General features: G+C 39.9%; 1 protein-coding gene across 1 annotated transcript in view; it reads left to right on the top strand.

Annotated features, from left to right (window-relative positions):
• Positions 1 to 18,368, top strand: part of SPON1 (spondin 1) — a 491,275-nt gene extending 472,907 nt beyond the window's left edge. Inside the window, exons 15-16 of the mRNA XM_089675872.1 lie at positions 5,374 to 5,637; positions 9,844 to 18,368. Coding sequence (XP_089531998.1) covers positions 5,374 to 5,637; positions 9,844 to 10,007 — 428 coding nt within the window. The 3' untranslated portion in view covers positions 10,008 to 18,368. The remainder of the gene's footprint in view (positions 1 to 5,373; positions 5,638 to 9,843) is intronic.
• The last annotated feature ends 1,974 nt before the right edge of the window (positions 18,369 to 20,342 follow it).

The following is a 20,342-nucleotide window of genomic DNA, read 5'->3' as shown; positions in this document are numbered from 1 at the left end:
CACCTAGCAGCACTGGCGTCATTGGTTCAAGTCCGAACCGTACGTTCATGGAGTTTATATGTTCTCCCTGTGCCTGTGTGGGTTTCCTCTGGGTACTCCGGTTTCCTCTCACATTCCAAAGACATGCTGGTAGGTTAAATGGCTCCTGTCTAAATTGGCCCTAATATATGTATGAATGTGAGTGTAGCACTACCCTTGAAGGAACCGCTTAGTGATTTTGCTTTCACTGTTCTGCGCCTCGGCTCCAAGAACACCCTTAACCCCTCAGTCACACCTGGTTAGTGGTAAACACTATAATACCAGAAAGTAGACTCACACACAGACTAGAGTCAATTGATATGAGGTTTATATCAACTTAAATGAAAACTTGGTTGAGCAGTACAAGTTGATATTGATACTTGGAATAGCAATTATTACTCTTAGCAACTCTAAGCAAGGAAGCAACACCTATAACAGAAGCTCAATCAATGTTAGCAGACCTGCTTTTCAGAAATGTACCCAATGTCTCTCACCTGAGGTGGTGTCAACTCCAGTGAGAGCCAAGGACTAACAACAATGACACTAGATAATGTGGAGCCCTCAGAATCTGACAGCAAGGTTTAAATCTGAAGTAAAAGAATCTTTAACCAGGGTAGTCAATGTCCCTTTAAATGCAGTGAGGATTCCTTTGAGCACTCGCTGGGGCCCATTTGATCCACAAATAGACAATGATGTAGGTGATAGCCCCTGGCAGGATTGGTACAAAGGGAAGGTAGAAGAAAGTTCAAGGACTTTTTCTTTAGGTGACACTTGACTTAGGTGTTGTCTCCCTCAATGCACTGGGAAAAAAGCGCAGCTTTTAGGCAGATAAAGTGTTAACTGACAAATGGGCTTGCTGGAAAAGGGCAACTCCGCTCTGGCATACAGTGACCAATGGCAACAGTGGTAGAAGTTCTTTTTAAGGAGGATAGGTCAATGGTTTGGAGAGCACTGATGTGATCTGGACTACCAGACGCGTGCACTGCAGTCAGCTCTACTGACTTGACTGTACTGCAAACGTGTTCAACAGTAGCGGCTATGACAACTAGACCGCAACACGTGTTAACTGAATATTGTGTCAACAACTGTGTGTAGGTAAGATAGCAGGCATGAGGAGACTGTCAGTGTTCTCTTGCTTGACTGGTGTATGGGACTCTCTCAGGGTGGTGGCTTCCAGTAGGCCCTGCCTGTCTCTCTCACGGTAGATGGAGCCCCCACAGGTTCTCCAGCCTCATGTGCAGAGTTCTGTCTGGTCACTGTGTTCTAGGTCACCTGCTGGCAGACTGTCTCGCTGAACAAGATGCCCAGGTCAGCGGTTCCGTCTCTCTCTCTCTGGCAGTGCTGGCAGGAGGGGGGGAGTGTGGTTCTCTCACCACTTTCCCTGTTAACTCAGCAGCAAGGTTCTCTCTGGTGGGTCTCTTCCCACTCCAGACTTCTGCTTTCTTTCCCCCTAAACTGTTCCACTTTTACCCAGCAAACCTTGATATCCCACTGTCCGGCCCCGGCAGTATGCTGGGGGCTGTAGTTCACTCCATATCTATCAGAATGGACTATACCACTGTCACCGCAGGAAGAGATATACCGAAGTTTAAAACACACAGACAGTAGCGCTCTTCAGAGGCAGGGATTCTTAGTTTGCATTAAAGAACTTTAGAAACAGTTCGACGCTTTCAGAAAGTAAGATTTCTTACTAAAAGGTCAAAAGGGTGCAATAAGACTATTGACAGAAAAAGATGTAGCCAATATATATAACTATATATGCAGAGGGCAATAGCACAGCAAAGAGATAACAGAAAGAAGTTTAGAGGGATAAAGTACTTGCCGTCAGCCTTGGTTTAAGCAGATCAGGTTTCAGAGCCAAAAGGATGCCTTATCTCCCAAAGTTAGTTCTGATGTTAAAAGGGAGAATCTTCAACTTTTCTCAACTCAGCTCAGCTTAGCTTTTTCTAGGAACTCAGCAGGGTGTCTCCTTGAAGCAGAGAACCACTCGCCTCATTTGCGGAGGGGTATGTAGGTAGAGACCCCAGCTAGAACAAAAATCCCTCTTAGTTTATATCCTGGCCCTAACTTACCATCGGTGCGTTTACCAGCCTGGCCACTAATAGAGTAATATGCAGATGCATCTGCTGAATGTTTAGATATGAAATATGACATACTTGCTTGGATGGTTAAGGAGATATGATGTTCTGCTCTCCTGTATATGCCAGCTAGGGGGTGTAATATATCAGGCAACTTGTATTAAAGTGAGCCGTCCAAATATGTGCTCCATGTTTATGTAATTATGTCCTATTTGAAGATATAAAATTATATGGAAAAGTGAGTTTTTAAATGTAAACCTGTTTTTACGACTATCTGGAATGTCTTTGAAGCTCAGTGAGGGCTTGGTTTATGGCTTTACAATCCCTTCTCCAGCAAGAGTCTCGCAGAGATAGGGGCACCAGTTAGTGTGGGATTTATAACCATGACGCCCTCCCAATGAGTTTGCTGCCTGTGATCTGCATCAAACAGACCACATGTCACTCAACAGAGAGGGGGGGGGATGAGGAAAGCTGATTTGGGAGTAGAAATGATACAAGATGGAAGATCCTTTGCCAAAATGGAGGGCTCGCATCCATCTCTGCGTGCATGTTTGCTACAACAACTGATAAAAGGAGTGTAATCAGGCTGATACAAACTGACTTGTGATAGACTTTTATGGGTTACTGCTCGACTCCTTCTCTCTAAGTATTTTGAATAATAAAATATAATAATAAAATATAATAAGGGTACATTGCGGTGGCGGTGACAGTAAATGTTTAGTTATTTAACAAAGCAATATACAGCCCCTACCAAATTTGTTTCCATATGAAATGATGCCATTGTAGCTGATGTAATGGACTCTGCTGTAAATTGTTCTCTAATGTCCAATTGCTGCCTAGTTACTGCAGCTTGTCTCTATCATGTCATTTAAGTGCATTATTTAACACCAGGCCTTCAATTTAAGGATTCGGAATTGCAGAGCTGTCTCTTCTGGGAGGGGGGGAAGAAAAACGATTTCATTTTCCTAAACAGACTATAGAATTAGAATGTCCTAGCGGCAATGCAAATTGAGGGGAACCCGAAGGTTGCTTAAGAGTAGAAAAGTGACAAATTACAGTGGACTAGAGATGAGCAAATAATGAGACGGCTGCCAGCTGACATACTTCGCTTCCATAATTCGAAAGAGCTCAACAGATCTGCTTTTTATGGAATAGTTTTCCGATAAAAGCAACTCTGTCCCTACTGTGTCCCTACCAGGGTGCGGGGGACACCTGGGTGTCCCCCGCACCGGGTGACACCGGGTGACACCTATTGCACAGGGTGACACCGGACCCGCTTCACGAAAAGGTACGTTTTAAAGTAAGCTGACGATCCCCGCAGGATGGATCTGATCTGCGGATTGAGCATAATGGATCGGAGTCTGATCCATTATCCTCCCCAATCCGCAGATCTGATCCATCCTGCGGGGATCGTCGGCTTGCAACCTATATGGGGTTAACTGATCTCTCCACAAGCTCCACGAAAAGGTAAGTTTTAAAGCAAGCCGACGATCCCCGCAAGATGGATCAGATCTGCGGATTGGGGAGCATAATGGATCGGACTCCGATGGAGGAGGTCATCAATCGCAGCCCACTTCTCCCTCCTAGGTTATCTTGGTGAATTGTCTGCTAGGTATGTGCACAGTGAGTAATGTGTAAGTGTCACCCTTGCAGGTATTACCTGCTACTTCCCACGCCTTCGTCTGCTTTGCTCTCCGAAAGGACAGATCTAACTCTGTTCAGGCATCATCCAGCGTCACCATATACTTCGTGGACTGAGATGCTGGTTCAGAAAGGACAGTCATTTAAATATCGGTGCCTGGGCAGGTCTTGACTGATCATACTGTAGCTCAGCCTTTCTCAACCAAGGTGCCCAGGCACTCTGGGGTGCCTTGAGGTTTCTTCAGGGGTGCCTTGGAAAAATTTCTAAAAATTTACCACTGTTGAACTAAGAATGATAATTCTATTTGACACAAGAGATAACGCCTGAATTTGGACATGGGATTCCTCAACCATTATCTGACATTTCTATGACTCCCTCTGTGATTGTTGTCCCCCCCCAGTCTTTGCTTTTGCTTTGCTGTATCTTATCTCTAATTTAACCCTAGGCTTGTGTTTCTTTCTGCTTTTTTTTTTTTTTTCTCTCATCTCCAACTTCTAACATTCTGCTAAAACAATGTAATAGTACTGCTCAGACCTTGAAGAAGGGGACATACCCCGAAAGCTTGTCCTCAAAATTGTCCTCAAAATTGTATGTTAGTGCAAATAAAAAAAAGTATCACGGACAGTACTCAATTATTTCTGTCACAAGTGCACTAATACGGCTACAATCACCTCCAAGTTAAAAATTTACCAAAACTTGTATACAAGCCAGCGGGTGGAACAATCCTGGCTGTCCATAATTTTAAAGGGTGCCTTGACCAAAAAAAGGTTGAGAAACACTGCTGTAGCTATATGATGAATATTAGCCTCTGCTGCAGCTTCTCACACTAAAGCTCCATTCAAACTTTGCGATTTGGAGTCATGGACAGAATCGTTGTGATTCTGCCCGCGATTCTAAGTTGCTTGGTGATCGCAGCACAACATGCAGCGATTATTCTTAATGACACTCCAAACGCGATGTGATTCTGCTGCAATTGTCACGAGACAGGACCATGTGACAATTTCAACAAAGCAGCGGCTTCTTTTGGGTGACAAACACACAAATGCGCATAGGGCATTCATGTAAATGGTCTAGCCCTATGTGACACGCAGAATCGCATGAAAACCATGCTGTCAAAATCGCATAGGGGGAATGCTCGTTCCTGCTGCGTGATAATATGATCTGGGGCCTAAAGCTGATGTCAGACGGGCGATTTTGTAGCAGGGAATATGCCAGTGATGCAGCTAGTGATTTAATTGCTAGAGTCGATGGCAATAATGGTACAGCATTGGGTTGTGCTCTGCTACAAATCGCTATCTAATGATTTAACAACAATCCATAGATGCATTAAGAGCGATTGCCATTAGTGAATTTGCTGCTGACATGAAATGGGGGTAATCTTGATCTTGAATACCTTATCTTGAAATGTTTTAATTGGAAAACCTTTATGAGAAATCAGTGGGTGACCGTCTTGGTGCAACTACAAAAACTTATCACAGACTGTACTCAACTGTACTCTTGCAGCAAAGAGAACTGAGTAGACAGCAGCCTGAACACAAAAATTACTTGTCTACGCATATAAATAATAATATAGCTACTACATAAAAATACATAAAACAGTCAAAGTATAATGAAATTAAATATTCTCCTTTTCAGCCATAAACTGTGAACTGACAGAGTGGTCCCATTGGTCGGAATGTAATAAGTCATGTGGAAAGGGTCACATGATTAGAACACGAATGATCACCTTGGAACCTCAGTTTGGTGGCGGCCTCTGTCCGGAAACTGTGCAACGCAAAAAGTGCAGGATCAGAAAATGCCAGAAAAATTCTGGGGGAGAGAAGAGGCGCCTGAAGGATGCTCGTGAGAAGAGGAGGAGTGAAAGGACCAACGAGGAGGCGGATGGTGAGCAGTTCCCAGGTAAGCAAGAAAGGGAGATTTCATAAAACTGTGATCAGATCCAGTTTTGGAGCCTCAAATATAAATCAATGGATCCTACTGTGGCTTCATCCCAACTGCTTTGGAAGAATTAATTTATTTTGGATGTACTTCTCCTATGGATCACAGGAGTGCAGTAGGTTCTGCACTCCAGTAAGTTCTGCACTCTTGTGATCCATTTTCAGCCAACATCAGGCTAAATTCTGTCAGCTGACATCACTGAGCTGGTCCAGGCCCTAAAAAGATCCTGATCATATGGTCAGGATCCACCCAGAAGCCATCAACCCAGTGATCTGCTGAGAGGCTGAGCTACCCCCTCCCGGACCCTTCACAGGTCAGCGTTCCAGTTAGAGCTAGAGGGGCAGAACAGAGAGACAGAGACTGACAGTCTCAACTCTCTGGTCAGAGCAGAGGGGAGAACTGAGCATTCAGCTGAGTATGATCGCTCATTTTTCTGTGCAGAGCTCAGATCAGATCAGTCAGTGCCAGATCGGATGTTGCATCCACCTAGGTGACTATAAATGTTTTTCTTTAAGTCCATACTTCTCTTTTAAGGCTGAACTAAATACACTAGTCAAATACTTATTTCAGAGCTATTTTATCCGCCAAAGGACTATCAATCCAGTTCTGAGATTTACACAGCTTTGTCACACAACAGAGTGCTGTCTGGCAGGGCAGGAGACCTGATTTTTTTTTTCTGCTTCAGTGAAGTAATACTTAAATTAAAAGTCTGGTCTAAACCAGGGGCGGACTGACAACTCATGGGGCCCCCGGGCAATAGGGGATCATGGGGCCCCTGTGTCCTTGCCCAAACTCAAAAAAGCCTATGAAAAAGGTACCAGGGGCATCTCATGGGGCCCCCTACTGACCCCGGGCCCTCGGGCAGTGCCCGAGTTTCCAAATGGTCAGTCCGCACCTGGTCTAAACCTATCCAAGATTAAATCTGCTCCCACTCTCAGTCCTATACAACTAACTACTCTGTAAAGGAAAGATGTGTGATCATATCCAGGTCACATGATCTCCCCAGCAGCCAGCTTCAGATGAGCGCAAGGAAAATGGCTGTAGAGCCTGGGCAGTGATGTGACTTGGGGGCATCCATTGTCTGCTGCCCTTCCTCATCCCTTAAGTTGGCACTTGAATGGACTGGAGCTCCCTTAGATTAGGTAAGTATCATTCCTTTACAGGCTAGTTAGTAGAGGGCTTAGAATGGGGGTAGGAGCAAGCTTAGATAGGTTTAGACTGGACTTCTACTTTATGCTGGTCATACACTGTTAGAATTTCTTCTGATTCAGAGTAATCATTCAAAAGTCTAACTGTGGTTTGACCAGCCAGATCTTCAAAATTTAATTACTCATTGGAATTTTGTCAAAGGAATAGGGCCAAAAATTGTTGGCCAAATAGCACCTGCAGCCAGTCAACCGCAGGCACGTTTTGGGTATTCTGATGCAGTACAACTGATCAGTTCTTTGTGCCCCCAGTCTGAGCTATGCTATACAGGGACTACAAAGGTTGATATCAAGTTAAATAGAGGTGCACTGCTTTTAACTAAAAAGTACAATTACTTAAAGGAAGCCTATATCAAAATAAATATGAGGGCTGCTATTTTTTAGTTCCTTCTGAAAATGCTAGCTGCTGAAATTCTTGTTTGCCTGCTTGTTAAAGGCTTATGACTTATGAGGAATTAAAGACTGTGGATTAGCCTGAAAACCAGGCAACAAGCATTTTCAGTGTAGAGGTGGAAAACCCAGTTACTCCTGGTCTTGTGGATGGACTCAATATCGTTAGGGCCACATATGGAAATTCTTGGGATATGCACGCCTTGCTGCCCTCAAAGGACCGGGGGAGTCCACAGTACTGAATAGAGAAAAACAAACAGAGGGTGCACCGGCCTTGTGCATTACCTTTAAAAATGTTTAATGAATGTATTGATCAATATTGTACTCACAACTGATCAATACAAGGCACATCATAAAGGAACAGCTCTGTCCAATTCACACTGCATGTCAGTCTGTAGTGAGATCTCTAGACATCCAAAAGAATGACGCGTTTCGAGTACTAGCCTCTTCCTCAGAGCCACTAACAAACGTTTTCAACATTTAAGGGTTTCCCTTATAATGTGTAGCAGGATTCCCTCCCAAGGCAGGCTTCTTGCTCCATGGGTTGTGTATTCTTTCTATGCCATGATCCTTGTCTCTATAGGGTTGAGAAGCTATTTATGGCCATATATCCATGTCTGAGAAGAGAGATACACCATGTAGCAGAGATACAAGGGGAACTCTACCCTGTGTGGGAGTTGCTGGAAGGGCCAGGGTCTGAAGATGGTATATTATTGCCAGTCATTTAGCTCTGTAATGGACAATGAACTGTTTTGGTGCTGTCCAGTAAATTTATAAGAACTATTACTCATCGCTGATTGTGAATACAAAACAAAGAGAGTTGTATATCTCTCTAGGAGGCGGGACGCACAGCCAATACAAAAGGAATTCTTGTTAAAAGTATTAGGTGTTGAGTTTGCATTCAACCTAGGAGCTGTGGTGGCCTGCTGTAATAAGATTTACCCTCTCGGACGTAGTTTAAGGCAACTCATATTGTGTCAGGCTCCACGTGGCATGAGCCCCCATGTCACATGGGCCTTTTCATACAGATTATTTTCAAAGCCTTAGTTTGAACCACCCTTGCAGGAAAGTGTGCTCAAGGTGTGAAGAGGGGTCGGAGTGGAAGTAGATCAGAGGAAAGGAGTGAAGTGGCTATTTGCGCATTTGGTGCATACTAGGAGTTCTTTGAGCTTATGGCTGGGGCCTGACATAACAATCTAATCCCTGGGTGACTCGTATTTCTGTAGAACACTAGCTGGCAGTTCAGCCACCTGGAGAAGCTAGACAGTGCCTACAGAAAGGTCCACCCAAGGCAGCCTACTTATTTTCTCAATACTGGTTTCCTTAAAAGTGACAATAACTCAAAAATTTAATATGATCTTGGGATTCCCCTAAATGGGTTTTGTGGTGCCTGATCCATATAGAAATAATGGTGAGTGTCACCACAAAAACACATGAACCAAGAAGACCAATAAAATTAGAATATGACACCAACTTATGTTTACCGCAAGTTTATTGAAAAAATTAGAAACCTATCAAATATAATTCCACAAACTGTTTTCGGCCTCCAACCTCCCCTTCCTTCCCCCAGTAACACCACTTCCCTCTCCTCCCAGATCCCCCTCCCCCACAGTGGACTAAGCCAACCTGCCTCAACACCCCCCCCAGCCGGTTGCTGCCAAACACTGGAACCTGTTGGAGCAACAGCCCCAAACAAAAGCCAATGAAAGCACAACTGGCTTATTGTGGCTGTTGCTCCAACAGGTTCCAGTGTTTGGCAGGTACTGGACAGGGGTGTTGGAGTGGGTGGGTTTAGTCTGGGGTGGAAGTGTGTGTGTGTGTGTGTGGGGGGGGGGTAATCTAGGAGGGAAGAGAAGTGGTGTTACTGGGGGCAGGGGGGAGTTTGGAGACAGACACCAGATTCTGGAATGATGTTACATATATTTCTATATTTTCAATAATCTTGCAGTAGCCATAAATTGGTGTCATATTCCAATTTTCTTGGTCTTGTTGGTTCCCTAAAAGTGAACCTGTGGTGAGGATATGAACATTCAAGGATTTACATATTCTTAACAAACAATAAAGAAGCTTTAAACAAGCCTTCACTGACCTCTGCACCTACAGGAATTGTGAAACAGTACATCCCTATTGTTCGATTCAGAAGCACCAAGGTCATTCAGGTCATTCTCTTAGCAGCTTAGTCAACACTTTCCCCCTCCAAGCAATGACTTGGAAGACCTCCATCCTTCTTATCTCTAATATAAATGCAGAGTTGGATCTCTCCTCCTCTGACTCTGATAAAATGCTTTAGAGTGCATAAAGACCCTCCTTGTAAAAACTGTGGCAAGCAGACCTCTGTTTTTATTCTAAATGTGTAGAAAATATATGTTCTGTTCACTGGTTTGCAGAACTTTATGTTGAAGAACCAAAATGTTCATTTAATAGGATCTTAAGAGCTTTAATCTCAGGAATACTTAAGAAATATAAGCTGTAGGTTGGATTAACTTGTAAACTTCCACGTGAAACTGAACTACTATTTATTTTTCTGTTTCATTCTTGTGTTTTTATTTTTTAAAATATTTATTTTTTACAGTTTGCAAAATGAAGCCATGGACAGCGTGGACAGACTGCAGCAAGTATTGTGGGGGCGGCATTCAGGAAAGGTTCATGACCGTCAAGAAAAGGTTCAAAAGTTCTCAGTTCACAAGCTGCAAAGACAAGAAGGAGATACGAGCTTGCAACGTCCATCCATGTTAGCAAACGTCTCACATGGGATGAGCTCTGAGTTCCATGCAAAAGTCGACCTTTATTAGATTTTTTTATCATAGAATATATACAGTGCTTTTCATTTTGCAATGTACTTTGCTTACTATTCTTGCAGGTGCGAGAACTCTATTTTCTAAATATCCACATGTATTAATGAAATCATCCGGTTAGCAAAATGAATACATCTTACACCTTGGTGGTCCCAAAAGAGATGTTGACTCTGGACAAGCAATGAATCTTCCTAGCCGCATCATGGACTTTAATCTTCAACAGTGTGACATGCATGCAAAGTCAAACGTCACCAATAGGACAGCCTGTTACCGCCTTTATTGTTTTGAAAACACTCATTGATAGACTAAGCAAAAGGACGACAGACACTCGAAGGAGAATTCCCAGCTTTTTATCTATTTTTTTCAGACTTCTCTAATACTCTTCATTAGTCAAAGCATGTTTGGTTTAAAGTCCATTAAGATTTCAAATACTGTATGTCAGTGCCACATGTTGAACCTGCTGCTGATACTGTACATTTTATTCCTTTGTGCTGTTATTCATCAATAGGATCTGATAATACTTACATAGCTCTAGGAGTTATATTGTGAAAATGATGTTAGTCGGCTTTCAGATGGTTTCTGGAGAAGCTGTAGTGAAGTTCGTTCCATCTTTCTGCTTTTTTGAGCCTGCCAATGGGTAGGTTTTTTGGTTCCTTTTCTAAAACAGCAAAGTATAGATGTAAAACGGATTAGGACTTGAAGTGACTCTGTTACTAGAATAATATTTAAACAAAAGAGCCCTTTCAAAAGAAGATTTTCCTCTCTCCCGTCTTCTTATCTTTACTGTAGGGAAGTGATACCAATGGAAGATACCTCTAGGGGTGTCAGATACCTGGCCCCCTATGTTTAGTCTGTCATGCTCCTAGAGAGTTCTTTTTAGCCAGGTTGCCCCCAGAAGGTGATAAAGTACTCCAATCACTAATTCACAAATCCAGGAGGCAGCAATCATCCCTCAATCATCCAAGCCATCTTTTAAGGGTACTAATGATGTCTAAGTGCCCATCAGTGCCAGGCTAGTGCCTTTCAAAGGGCAATTATTTTTTTTTTGACTCCCACTTGAAGCACTCATCTGCTGCTAAAGGGCATACAAAAAGACTCACATGGGGAGGCACATCAGCTGATAAGTTTGATGTCACAGGCTGGAATCTATGGTCAGACACTTCCAGGAGTGACATTGTTCTCTCATTTGATTCACCAGCCCCTATGTCACTATTGTGTTCACTAGTAATGTAAGGGTCAATGGAAGAAGCTACTGAGCACAGCAGGGGACCAGGAATCTGTTGGAAGGATTCGATTCTGAAAATGTTTCAGGCAATAGAGATTTTTCAGTACAATAATGTTCAAAAATGCAGAAATGTTTGTAGGGGTCACTTTTGTTTTAAAATGTAGTGACAGTTTCAGTTCAACTGAGAATGCTTTGTGCAGCAGTTGTTACTGTTGGCTTTTGTCAACAAGAAAATATTCAGAAAAAATGGATCAAAATAAGGTGTGGGCTATAGGACATGGACTGCTTTCACTCCATTCTTCCCTACTAACCATTCTTATATGGATGTCCTGAGGATAGGCAGGCTACAATAAAAGGGCTTATGACCGTGTTGGATAATATTATGTCATCTGAAGCAAGTTTGAGCCAAACAGAGCTACGGTCTATAGCAACCAAGATTGTTTTATTTCAAAGTTCCACCTTTACTGCAGTTGACATTGCTTACATTTCTATATACTTAAGCAACCAAGCTGACTTTGTACCTAGTGCAGTATTGTAGCATGATCAGGGTCAGTCAGATTGATTGTTATGGGCGAATACAGTTGTTCTTTCAGATTAAAAATGATAAAGTTTGAAATATTCTTTCTCAAGTCCTTACTATCCCAAATACTGGAGGGTGGACAGCATGGTGGCATTGTAATTAGCATTGCAGCCTTGCAGTATTGTGGTATCAAAGGGTCACAGTAATATCAATGTTACCTTCCGCCTTTTGTTAGGTTTTCTCTTGACGCTCAATGTTGCTTCAGCAATCTAGGACCTACAGGTTGATTATTTCGGCTTCTTCCGAAATCATTGTAGAACATTAAATTGTATGGGTCGTAAGGACCAACGAGAATACTTAACTGTTCTCTATTAAATTCTATGGAATATGGTGCTGCAATACAAATAAGTAAAACAAATAAAAACTAAGGTCTGGAAGCTTAATCAAAGCTTTGGGCAGTGTCAGTATTAACAACTTCAGCCACATGAGTAAGGATTAAATATGAATTGTCAATTCACCACTTTTTAATAATCCTGAGTGTTTTCATGTCGATTTGACTGATCTACAAAGAATCACACAATTTAGTAAATTAGACCATCTTGGTTCACTAATTGTATGATTCTATGGGGATTGGCCATTTTGGCTTGCGTATTTTTCAACAGAATAAATTATGTGCAGATTTATAGATTTACCTTATAGTGAAACTGCCCATCTCTACACACAGTGTACAGTCTGATATGCAAGATATATATTTTGTTTCCAAATTGAATGTCCCGACTGGGAAAGGACTGTGAAAAAGGTTGTACAATGATCATCCGCTTTGGCAGATGTTTTTTATACAGCCATATTGCTTATTATTAATATTGACCTGCTAAAGCTGCAGTTTGCAACTCATGCATGGAAAATTACTGGTAGATTAGGCCTAAAGTTGTAATTATCCTAATTCATATCTGATGTGAGGCCAACTCAGTCTTCCAAAATAGACGGGGAACAAAGGAAAGATGGTTGTCTTCTATTCTTAAAGAGAGCAGTTTCATCTCAGTGGACATTCAGTTCCTACAATAATTGCAAAAGGTTCTAAATAGCCATGTAGTCAATCGTTGTCAGCCTTCTGAGGTCATACAACAAAAAAAAAAATCAAAAAACAAAAACATATTCCATAATTTTAGGTACAGAATATCCCTGATGTCCTTTTTTACTTTTAGTAACAAGAATTGCCATATTGTCATATATAATTTTCATTGGTAGATGTATTTATATCTTATATTATATTATATAATATATATATTATATATATATAATGTCAGTGTTCCTTATATCTATATTATGATATAAGGTGCCCTTGTTCTATAGTGAATGCATCATGTTCATATGTATGATGAGATTGTCACAAAAAATACTCATGTGAGAAGCTTTAGGTGGTAGTCATCCCTTGAGCTGCATTCTTGTTCCAGATAGGGAAACTGAATGTATTCAGCATGAATGTAGGTGAAATCAGAACCTTGGAATAAGCATGTGGCTAAGGAGTGAGAAAATTACATCTTTCATTTGAGGTTTCTCTGTTTAGCTTTGTGACACATTTCTTTTAAAGTGAATCTGCCTATAATAAATAAATAAATTATGCATAACCTCTGGCCTAAGATGCACCAGAAGGTCTGTAGCTAGATTATCTCTTGTGGCTCAAACTTACCTATGCTGAACTTAGAGGTCTGAACATCACTCTGAGCTCTCTGGAGGACCCCATCTCTTGGCACCATCATACTGTGGGATGTGGTAAACTTTGTGGCTCTTTATATATTGACTACTGAAGTGGATGGAGGCTTCCTGAATTGTGAGGGCTTTCCATTTTGTATGGCTGAATTGGAGAGGTCTGTGGTCATAGCATAGAAAGGCACCTTAGAAAATTCACCTGTAATGCTCCTACTTTTAGGCCTAATGTTGAAGGAGTTTTTGAATGTGTGAATGAATTATACACACATTCTGTTTTCAATGTTATTGCAGCAGTGGGACCTGATGCCTGGTTATAGCTTTTGTAGCATTTCATTCATTCAGTTCGACAGAACATCAATATTATAGACATCTAAGCCAACAATTTAAGTACCAAGCAAATCCATGGTAACATGTAAACATGGGGAGCACTGATAAAAGAAAAGTTGTTCCTATAGTCCATGCCCCCCCTTTTATAAATTTGCAAAATGTTGCAAAAATGTGGAATCCTTATCCAAATCCAAATGTTTTTTTCCTTAGTTTGGGGTATAGTAGGGAATGGAGATAACCTATGTAGATTTTTTTTCCTCCATCCCATTGAGATTTCTTTTCATTTCCTGTCCCAAGAACACAACAGGAAGTGAGAGAAAATCTCTCCAAAGTGAGGGGAAATGCCTTCTTAGTCAACTCTCACTGGAACAAGTCTCCCCACTGGAAGATAACTCCCCTATTCCTGTTCTAGTGAAAACCAAAAAATGTTGGATGACGTTCTACCAGATTAAATAGAGAGGGTAAATCTTCCCAGTGGGATAAGTGACAATAAGTAAATGAGAGTCATTTTATTGTGATTAAACTCTATGATTAAGCCCTGGAGGGTGGGGCGAAATGCATCAGGTTGTGTGATTTGGTGGAGACATGTAGGCTGAGGCCACTCTTTATTGTTTATTCACCTGGACTGGTTGGGAGTACATTTATTGGCCTTTACATTTACTAGCCCTCTGGATTTGTATTAGGATAAGCCTTCAGCCTATGTTCTGGGACACTGGGTTATGCTTTCACCTCTGCTTTGAGTGGTGCCAAAAGCAATCTAAAAGGTCACTGGGATTCTAATACTTTGTTCTCATATATCCAGGTAATGGTGTATCAAGTAGTAGTTAGTCAAATTCAACTGAACTGAACAACTGAGCATTTCATTGGCTATCCAAGTCAATTCTTTATTCACCCTTACAGCTATGAAGAACTGTCCTGGCTTGGATAAGCTACGAAACGTCTTCAATACAGAACGAGTCAAGTTGAATGTGACTAACTACAACTAGGTGTTTTATCACTTCCTACTTTGTTCTAAACTAAAAAAAATATCTTTAGATATACTTTGACTATGGAAACCCTCTACTTTATTATTCTGGATTGTTTCATGTTTAGGTTGTTATCTGGAATGGCTTTCTCCTCTCTCCACAGTAGACACCTCATTAGAATCTTACTTGTACCAGTCAGTAGATACAAACCTGTGCAGAAATGTTTGATAATTGGCTCTTCTTATACAGAACCTGATAGTATAATGTGCATGCTGTAAATTCAAAATTTCAACTGACCTATGTGTCCCCATTAGGGAATCAAAAGAATTAAACATTCTCTGAAATTAGCAGTTAAAATAATAATATCCAATTGATTCTGCTTTCACCAATTGATGTTAATGTCTTTTACATATTAAAAAAATAAAATCTAGTTTAAAAGATGTTAAAAAGGTGAGAGAAACATTAGTGGTAACAGGGTATAGGAAGATTGAAGTCAATGAAATAGTGATTTTTTTGTTTATTGTTTAGGTAGGAAAAATATACTGGTTTTAATTAAGTATTAATAACTCCTGGTTTACAAAAATAATCATCCATCACTAGACCACTCTTACAACAGCCAAATCAAATCCATATTTTATTTATGTCTAGTTTTTTTTTTTTTTTTAAATCTTCTTAAGGAATATCTGTGGTTTACTTTTTTTACAGCAAGCAAAGGAACACACAAACATCTTTTAAGATTATATTATACATTTATAATTGGATAGAGATTATATTTATTATGATGATAAATGTACATAAATAAGAGATTCTTCTTGGACACATTATCTAATTTTCAGAAGTATGTTTCAAGACCCATTCTTGAAATGCTTATGATATTTAAAACAAGTAGGACAACGTTTATAAATGTTCCTTAACATACTGCTACTCTTTATGTACTTTTTTTTTTCTTACATTTGATATGCAGCTCTATAGTTCTTAAGCAGTTAAATAGTAGATACACTCAGAGCTGGTATTGTTTTTGGGTAGATGCTAAAGGTTTGGATCATCTGCTAGCATATTGTGACTCTCAATCACCATATGTGCATTTTAGGGTGGTGGAGCTCTGGACTCTGAACTTGGTGAAGGTTCTGATTGAATTCAGTTGATAGTGTAGCAGCTCTGTATTACCTGGTGGAGCCGCTACAGGATCCCTGAGAGAGTCAGCTTGTATGGAGTGAAAAGATGTAAGAGTATTACTAGGGTTGTCTGGAAGAAAAAAATAGTTTAAGGTTAACTACTCATCCAGATTCCTTTTGCACAGTAAATCAAAGCCCAGATGAAGGGGTTTTTTTGCATAGCTCACAAAATGTGTTGGCTGTCAAGTTATGATAGACCTTTCAAAAATTTCCAGGTGAAACGTTTAGGCTGGGTGCTCTCATCTTTTCATTCCATACATTCATCTATGCATGATTCTAATGATCTCCGGTTTGATATCTAGCAAGGCTATCATGTGATTCCTACTTTATTCTCCATAGAATCCCATAGCATATAAAGGCCACCACCACTGTACTATGTCCAAAATATCAAAAAAGAAATGCAGACTTTACTGGTACAAAGGAGATTATGCGAACATAATTTTATTATTACTTTTAATATAATTTATATACTAAAAAAACATAATTTCCATCAGTAAGAGTTTCTCCGCATAGTTGTCAGCAACCATTGTTGGATGTAAAGCTTTAGTTTAATAAACAGAATATATATATATACATATACACACAAATCACATAACTTATATTGGTAGATCGCCCTAAGTCAACGCATTTCACGTACAGTTTCTTCGAGACCATTCAAAGATCCAACAAGGAGATACTGATAATAACTGAATACAGAACTACCCCACTCTTTGCCACCACCTTTGCCTACCCCAAGTGTATTGTTGCACATTGGTAGGTTGACTTATACATGTTTTGTACTAAAAAATGTAGCTTGTATGTAGTGTCTTTGTATATATGTTTAATAATTTTGTTCTGTATTCATTATTATCTCCCCATTGGATCCATGGGTAGTCCAAAAGATGCTGTATAAGAAAAGCATTGACTTAGGGGGATCTACCAATACAAGTTATGTGATTTGTGCATACATATATATTCTGTATATTAAACTAAGACTGTACATCCAATAATGGTTGTTGCCAACTATAAGGAGATATTGGTAATGATGGAAGTTATATTTTTAGTACATAAATTATTTTAAGAGTAATAATAAAATTGTGTATACTTTTTATGATATGTCAGCATCATCCAATTTGTACCAGAAATGTCTGAATTTCTTCTTTTTGGATACATAGTCTCCATAGAATCCCATAACTGGAAAATCCAGAAGAAACACTTCACTTCTGTTTCTAAAGCTCAGCAGATATTAGGCAACATTTACTAAGCTATAATGTATGTGTAATCAGCCATAATCATTTTGGCAATGCCATTTTTGACTTTCAATGATTAAAATATAGTGAATGTAGCCTAGATGTAAAGATACACCACCAAACTAGATGGCCAGGGTTCAAGCCATCATTGTTCATTAAAAAAACTGACATATTTTAAGTGAGTTTACTTTTTACATTTTGAACTGAAATACAGTATTAAGAACTATATTTTAATTTAAAAAAAATTTGAAGCCAAAACCTTTTTTTTTACGTTTTGGATAGAGTAGGGAAGTGTTAAGACCCTTGTCAGGATATTTTTCCTGTCTCTGTCCCGTTGAGAAAATTTCCCTTCACTTCTTGTCTTAGAAACTCATTAGGAAGTAGGAGGAGATCACAGTTGTCAAAGGAAGAGGTTTACAGATTGGAAGATTTTTTCTTACCTGCTGTTCCTGGTCGATAAAGCTTTGGATTTCCCATCACTGTCCATCCTGGTGATAATGACCAATAGAGAGGTTGAATCTCTCTAGCAGGGACTGAACAGCAATAAAATCTGTCCAAAACAACAAATAACAGTTTGGCTTTACATCTACTTAAAAAATATATATGAAGTTTTTTTTCTATTTCCATGGAACATTTCTATGTTAAGAAATACAATTTAGTGATTGAACAGTATATATAACAAGTCAATATCTGTTATCCCATGATTGGGGAATGGAAGAATTAAAGTTGATAGTAAAGAAAACGAAGAGAAATCTAAACACTATCTGCGGAAACTATAAATATACTATATGTCCTCGTATTTTATTTTACCATTGTTTTTTTAATTTCGTTTTATTATTCAAATGATACACATTCAGTATTTCTAAGTATTCATTAAACTTTTGTTGTTCTTAACAATGCTGTAGTGTGAGTTGGTTTGAATTCAACATCTGGTCTTTCAAAGCCTCAAGAATAAATTAAATTATGTAGGGTTTAATAAATTAACATGTATGTGCCTCATAAGAATGTTTAATTTAGTTTTTTTGTTATTTTGCTGTGGAATTTTTGATAAACCTGTCATAAATATATTTCCTACCAAAGTCTTGTGTACTTGTTTTCTAGTTGTATGTCTAACACATTATAATTTTTAAATAAAATACATCTTTACAAGACTTTGCACCTCCCACTTTTTTTTAAAAGCACTCACTCTACTATGCAATTTGAGCTTATGATGATGTTTAGCAAAATCTATGTTTTCATAGAGAGGCGTTGATACTATCAGTACAGAAGGGCATAGAAAGGGGACCACTAGACTAATAATAAATGTAATGTTTACAAACCAATGCTTTTCAGGGCTCTAAAGGGCCCCTTCATTGGGGATTAAGAGCAATAATTGCAGAGGGATTTTAAAAAAGATCAATATTTTTGAGATGTAGGTTTTAGTGAATTGTAAATGCTTGCTCCAATCACAGAAGACGTACCCTACACCAGGGGATCCAGCAGATTGACTTTGTTGTCATGATGGCATTGCAATGTGTGCAGTAGTACAGAAGTCACAAAGGATGTAAGGACCCACTGGAGACACTGATGTGTAGAGGGGAACCTAGGAGGTCTACAGTAACAGAGGAAGACTGGGAACCATTGACCTGGAGGTAAATAATAAAAGAATGTGTACCATGCACAGTGTGCCTCACTGATTGGTGAGCACAGTGAAAGGTGAGTGTTTCTAAAGTACATGGTCTGTTGTAGCACATCTTCCAGCAGCAGCTTCCTTTGTAGCATTTGTTCACATTAGATCTCAGAGCTTCTGGAATAGTTCCTTCTGCAAACTGAACAGGTAACTTAATATTGCCCAGCTTGAGTCCTGGACTGTACATTCTGCTCTGATCAATATCTTAATGGTGAAATATTCTCACCATCTCAGCATATCTTATTAGTACTGGCCTGAGGTTCAGATGCTTCCCTGCCCAGTCCTCCCCCAAATAGTTAACAGGATCCCAGCACAGGGTTCTTCTCTCCAACTCCAAGCAACCAAGCCCTTCTGTGGTGTGAAAAAAGTGACAAATATAGCCCCAATGTAAGAGAAGCAGTCTGGACTGAAAATGAGATACTCAGCTTAAAGTCTTAAACAGCAAGTTGGAACTACGTGGACAGAAAGGTGCACCTATCTACTCAACATGATGCAAAGCCTAGTGTGCCTAAGTGGTGTACATAAGTTGTCATTGCTGTACTCCTCAACATTCTAGTTGACTGGTTGTGCCTGGTTTCAAACATTCTAAATCATGGACTCAGAACAAGAGCGCAGCATGTGAAATTAGGAGAAAAGCAGAATTATTTATTGGCTTGTTCCAGAAGCTGATAAGCAAGGGTCTGTTGAAAGAGACCTCACCCCTTCATGAAAATGCAATGGTTTGCAAAGATTACGGAGATCAAACAGATGGAGGACATTACTATGACCAATAACACAAATACTGACAAACTTGAACCACCTGGTATTTCTCCAATGGTCAAACACCTCTAGCTTCTCAATAGAGGAGATAGTTAAGCCTATCATACCCACTAGGAAACTGAATAACTGTGGGCAAATGCAGAGAGAAGGAATGGGTGCCTCATGCCTCCTTCCTAGTCCCCATCCTTTCTGTCTTCATTTTCCTTTTATTTTCTTCCTCCTCCTCCCCTCCCCTTACCATCCCAAGCAGCAAAGTCAACCAGGACCTATCTACTCTTGTTCCTACACATTTAATAAATGTCATATGTATGTATCTCTCTGATCCTTATGAATAAATGGTATGACTTTGAGATCACTGTGTGATATATATAGTGCATTCAGAAAGTATTCAGACCCCCTTCACTTTTTTCAATTTTGTATGTTGCAGCCTGATACTACAGTTGTTTAAATTATTTTTTTTCAGTAATCTACACCTAGTACCCTATAATGATGAAGTGAAAACAGAATGTTAAAAATGCCTCTGAATTTATTAAAAATCAAAAAGCTTTTGCAAACTCCAAGTGGGCTTTTGTGTGTTTTGCACTGAGGAGAGTCTTCTGTCTAGCCATTCTGCTATAAAGCCCAGGTTGGTGGAGGGCTGCAGTAATGTTTGTCCTTCTGGAACTTTGTCCCATCTCCACACTGGATCTCTGGAGCT

Source organism: Staurois parvus, unplaced genomic scaffold (assembly GCF_062004578.1).
Source record: "Staurois parvus isolate SC_StPar_1 unplaced genomic scaffold, SC_StPar_1.0 ptg000159l, whole genome shotgun sequence".
Taxonomy (NCBI): Eukaryota; Metazoa; Chordata; class Amphibia; order Anura; family Ranidae; genus Staurois; species Staurois parvus.
Note: the sequence above shows the minus strand (reverse complement) of the source record. Positions and strands in the feature narration are given on the sequence as shown.